At 48.2% G+C, this 5,675-nt stretch overlaps 1 protein-coding gene across 1 annotated transcript; it reads left to right on the top strand.

Moving 5' to 3' along the window:
* Positions 1 to 93: 93 nt before the first annotated feature.
* TBX22 (T-box 22) lies at positions 94 to 5,450 on the top strand (the record flags this gene model as incomplete). The annotated part of the gene is made up of 3 exons (XM_026848824.1): positions 94 to 167; positions 250 to 335; positions 3,238 to 5,450. Coding segments are annotated over 3 exons (771 nt in total), but the record flags the coding sequence as incomplete, so codon positions are not given.
* Positions 5,451 to 5,675: the final 225 nt, after the last annotated feature.

The raw sequence follows: 5,675 nt of genomic DNA, 5'->3' as shown, positions 1-5,675 counted from the left end.
GGGGGGGGGGGGGGAGCCTGGAGAACCCCCGACGGTACCAGGGGTCGAGGGGAGATGAAGCCCCAATAACCCCTTTCACCCTCCTCCCCGCCCCACAACCAGATCACAAAGCTGAAGATCGACAGGAATCCCTTCGCCAAAGGTTTTCGGGATCCTGGGAGGAACAGGTAAGAGCCAGGGGCACCCCCCTGCCCCCCATACCCTGCCCACTGGCCTCGCCGCGATGCTCAGCCTGCTCTCCCCCCGCAGAGGGGTCCTGGATGGGCTCCTGGACACCTACCCGTGGCGGCCTCCCCTCGCCTTGGACTTCAAGGCTTTCGGCGCAGACAGCCAGGGTAAGTCCTTTTTACCTTCCTGCCTTTTTTTTTTTTTTGTTATTTCTTCTCTGCCTCTCCCCGTGGTCTCAGGGCTGCTCAGCGGCCGTACGCCCGGAGGTGTCCACCGGGGCACATCGTGGTGGGGGGTCTTAAACCATTCAGATTAAAAAGTTGAGTCCAGCAAATGAACCGGCGGCCAACGTAAAGTTTGAGGAAGCCAATTCCACATGTTTTCAGCCAAAACTCCTGTTAAAATTGATGCGAGGAGCAGAACACTTATCCAGGGAAGAGAGGGGTGACGGCACGGTCTGCCTTCATCACCATGCAGAAATCAGATGTGCAGGAAAAAAAAAATATCCTGAGTGCGCAGGAGGCTCATTTAGAGCCGGGTTGTTGCAGCTTTGATCCTGTTACACTAATTGTTTCCAAGCCGTTTGAGAATATTAGCTAAAATCCTGAAAATAATGACTGCCGGTGCCCTGCAGCCGGCTGCTGCTGTCCGAACAAATGCGTTATGCGACAGAAAGTAAAATTATCTGCTGATTAGGATGTTGCAGTGCCACAGTCTCCACAGAAATGCGGGGAAGGGGGAAAAGCTTCTCAGGGAAAACAATCTCCCCCCACCTGACAAGCACACGTTGGTCTCTTACAGCCCTTCTCCAGAAAAAAAAAAACAAAAAAAACCCAAAAAACCCCCAAAGCTTTGGGAAGTATTATTTGAAAACTGATTATTCATAGCACCGAAGGAAAAAAAAAACAAAAACAGACCGTCTGCATGCTGGAGCACTCCAGTTTGGGTTTAAAGTTGTCAGTTTAAGTCTCATTTATGGTAGGAACTCTTCAAAGTATTGGGGTGCACCAAATCGTTCCTCTCTCTGCAGGGAAATGCTGCAAAACTGCAAAAATCTGTGCTGTAGGAATAAAACGTCAGACTCGGGAGAAATTAAGAGGTTTATCGGGTTGTAAAAAGAACTAGAATTTTTTTTTTTTATTAATTTCAGAAAGAATTTATGGAAAAAGTGCCTTTTTGAAGCCGTTTTGCAGGCTGTGATGCAGTACCAAGGAGAGGAGCTGCCGGAGGGGCTGCAGTGGGGGCTGAGAGAACAGCAACTGCTTGATTATTGTACAGATGCTAAACTATACGGGCTCCCCGGGATTTTTTTTGGGGTTTTTTTTTTGGCTCATCTTAACGTAATTAGTATTTTTCTTCAGAGTGAATTTCCTGGACTGATTTAAATATAGCAAAATCTCCAGTTCCACTAATGGTAAAACTGTATTTTTAAAGAAGCTAAAAAGTAGAAATCCTGAAGCGCCCAAACAAGAAGGCAATTTTTTTTAAAAAAAAAAGTATAAGCATTAAGTTGAGGAAAGAATTGGACATAAACTTTGGATTTTTAAGCCTACTAGAAATGGCAGAAAGGATCTGCTCCTTGAGGTGCTCTGTCCTCCCCACTGGGACCCCCATTCCCAGCGCAGTTATCCCTTGGGGTACCTCGAAGCAAATACTAACACCAGTTTGCTCCGCTGCAGTGGCCACGTAGGGGTTTGTTTGCTGCCTCGCGCTCATAGATCGTCTCCATCGCATCATTTTCCATGAGCAAAAGCCCCTGAGTCCTGGGAGGACGTCAGGACACGCGCACGGGGAGAGGACAGACCCCTGCCTGCATCCCTCCTGCTGATGTCAGTCCCGAAACAGCCGCTGACATCAGCGGGGAAGGGCGAGACCTTCGAGCCGTAAAACATCCCCGAATTATTGCGACTAGGTGCCGCCTGCACGTTACCCAACCTGTCAGATACTCTGCTTGCTGGGAGTTTGCAAAATTAATTTTGCAGCGCGTCCGAAATCTTTGTGGTTTTTTCAAAGGTTTGGTCTGGTAGCGGATACGGCTTGGTTATGCAGCTGATGCTGTGCTGACGGTGGCGTGCAAAGCCTGGCCAGATCACATCCAGACAGTGTGTCACTTGGAATTAAAGGCAAATAGAGAAAAAGGCAGAGTAAAAAAATGGGTCCGCATCCAGTGATTTTGGTAAGAAATGAAAATAAAGGGGGGGGGGGGGGGGAAACCCTCCCTCTGGAAGAATGTGGTAATGAATGCACAGCACATACGGCTCTTAAACGGTGTTAGATGAAACCAGCATCTGTTCCACACAGGGCCGGCCGCCCCAGAGCACCGTTCCCACGCCAGAGCAGCCGCCGTCGCTCAGTTTTTGCTCTGGACGCTGCCCCGGAGGAGCGGCGAGCCGGGGCGGGACGGGGATGTTAGACCCCAGCGGCCTCGGCAGCACGTGCGAAGGCCAGCCGCTGTCGCTTTTCTGCCAAATTATGAAAGTGTTCATTGATTCATTTCAGAAAGGAGAATGTTAAAATGAGACGTGCATTTAAAGTTTCTGGAGACACCTCTAGTAGCCGAGGGTATGTTTCAAATTGCATGGGAAGCCAAGTAAAATTAGTCAATTCCTGTGAGTGGGAAGGTACAAAAAAATTCTCCATCAGGCTGAATACATTTTTTTGTTCTTATGTACAAGGGGGAAAAAGCTGCCTGTAATTTGCATGAAAAATAGGGAATCTAAATTATCGGTGGTGTACGTATAGCGGGAGGAGGTGATGGCTCGTAGAGCGAGGCACAGACCCGGCAGGTACCTGTATGATGGCGTTGAACTTCAGAGCTCTCCCGGTCGAACGGATGTGATTAGACATGTGTGAATATTGTTCTTAGACCAGGGCCAAGTGACACCACCAAATAATTCATGGACACATCTTCCCATTTTCCAGGAGCTGGTTTTTGGAGCAGGTTTATGCTTGGATGGACACCGGCAGCAGGGAGACGTGGCGTGGGCGCAGGAGTCCCCCAGGGGTTCCTTGGCTGTGAACGCTGGTGAGCCCAGCCTGATGGTTTCTGGTTTGTTGTTTTTTTTTCAGGTGGGAGCTCCAGTTCTTCGCCAGTGACGTCCAGCGGCGGGACGCCCTCTCCTCTCAACTCCCTGCTCTCTCCATCGTGCTCACCTCCTACGTTTCACTTGTCGGCGAGCAACATCGGCATGTCGTGCCCCGAGACCTACCTACACAACCTCAACGTGCCCCTGTACTACAAGATTTGTCCTACGAGCTTCTTAAGACAACAGTCTCTCATCTTTCCAAGCCACGAAAAACTGGGAGGCACCAACCCGCATCTTCTACCCCACTTCATGGTGGACATGCCAAAACTCTCTTCCCTCGGCATAACCAGTCTGAAAAATACTAAAGCTGAAGACTTAAACGGGCAATGCCTACAAGTACCCAGTTCTGCGAATCAAATGCTGTATGGATTACATGCATCTGGAAACATTTTCCCATCAAGTCCCATTGCTCGGGAAGCACTTAATTGTTCTTTACATCCTCCATATGGCTTGTACGGTTATAACTTCTCCGTGCCATCTAGACTGATGAATGCAGCAAGCCATTTCAAAGTGAGTGACAGCATCCCGGCTTCCTTGAGAGATGGCAGATGTAATCACTCTAACTGGCACCCGACAATTAACCATTGCCTTTAGTGGAACTATATGTTATTTCTAAGCATTGATATGTAAAGCAAGCTTTTCCTTCCTTCATACCCAAGGGCTTGCTAGTTATCGACTATGAAATACTGCATGGTACGGGAGCGGTATGTTTAGGCATTTAACTCCTTTTGTGGGCAAACGTGTCATGCTGTTGGGAGGGCGGAGGACCTGGGAGCGCGGAGGGTCTGAGACGATCCACAGCAAGGTAGTACCCTTCGGTAATATTTATGTCATGGTTGTAGGTTAAGAGCAAACCGTGCAGTTGCCTTTTTAATATTTGCACTCTGAAGTGGGAACGTAGACACACACATTTCTACAAATATGTTTTCCTGAAACTCTCTATCTCGCTTGCCTTTAGTTAGCTCAAAGCCCTAGTGAGCTTCTGCTCACCCCACTCGAGTTTTTCCACTAATTTCAAAGGGACTATTCAAGACCCTGAGGCAGCAAAGGAGCCGTGTTTGGCCAGGTGCTTGAGCATCTTCTCAAGTTCCCTTGGATTTAATGGGTCTTAATTAAGGACATGGAAGAGCCTTGTTCTCCAGGACCCAGATGTCAGACTGAGGACATAAATCTAAGTATCTGCTGCCAAAGGAAAGCCAGACAGGATAAAAGATGGATGTGTTCCTACCTCGTGGGGATGAGAAAGCAGTGCCTGATGCAGGGGAGCCCCAAGAACCCTCCTCTCCATGCTCCCACTTCTGGAGATCTCCAGGAGGAGGTAGAGCAGAGAGGCACCAGCACGGATGGTGCGGTGGGAAGGAACAGGGCATGGGGGGTCACACGTCTCCCCCATGGCAAGACAGATCCACGCTGGGGGAGCTGGAGGATACACCTCAGAGAGCTGTGGGGGATGAAACACCTCCGGGGGCCCTTGCAGGACACTCCTCCAACCCAGAGCTTTCAGCCCCAGGGGACACAGAAGATCCACGGGGGATCGTGTCCCGTGCCTGCGGGAAGGGGCAAGGACACTCCTGGCTCAGTCCTGGGAGAGTTACAACTCTACGGGCCCCGAAACATGAGATTTTCAATTCCTTCCAAAAGTCCTGTTTGGTTTATTATAACCTGTGGATATTCCTGTTATTCCTGTAAATAATCTCTAGCTCTCAAGGGCACAATATAACTGACAATAAATTGGGGCACAGGTTTTATTCTTTATTTGATCGACACTCAGTCCCTATCTGAAGCCAAATTTATTACTTGATATATGACAGAGATTTGAAAATACTGCTTGACTGGGACTGGCTGCATTTTGGGATTAAGATAAGAGAATCGTGTATTTACAAGCGTAACGCAGCACTATATAGGGGTTAAGCGCAGGTTTAAGAATCAAAACTGGTATCAGAGTTTTGGTTTTATTTTCATCCCTAACAGGCAACAAATTAAGAGCAGAACAATCAATATCAAAAGCTGTTAAAATAACAAAGAGTTACACTTTTACTTTCATGAGACGTTGCTAAAAATCAGACATTTTTTTTTTCCATAATTGACCCGTTTTAAGTGTTCGCAGAGCCCCCGGCAATACCAGTATGAAATGGTGGGCTGTGCTTGCCTCGCTAAATGGTCTGTGCATCTGTAAAAATGAACAAACCTGCTTTCTTGTGCTGTTCCTTAGCAGTTTATCTCATTATTTTTATTAAAAAAACAAAAAACAAAACAAACAAAAAAAAAACCCCAAAACTATTTTTTTCACTCAGGAGTCCTTATTTCCAGGCGATCCCTCATCGTCGGTGGTGGCTGAGTTCCGGACGGGCTCTGCGAAACGCTGCGATCTCAGCTCCCCCATGGGCTGAGTGACCCAGTACTGGCCCCCACATGTGGTTA

The sequence above is a fragment of the Athene cunicularia genome, assembly GCF_003259725.1.
Source record: "Athene cunicularia isolate RWA chromosome 4 unlocalized genomic scaffold, athCun1 chr4_part3, whole genome shotgun sequence".
Classification (NCBI taxonomy): domain Eukaryota; kingdom Metazoa; phylum Chordata; class Aves; order Strigiformes; family Strigidae; genus Athene; species Athene cunicularia.
This window is presented reverse-complemented; position numbering and strand designations above follow the sequence as displayed.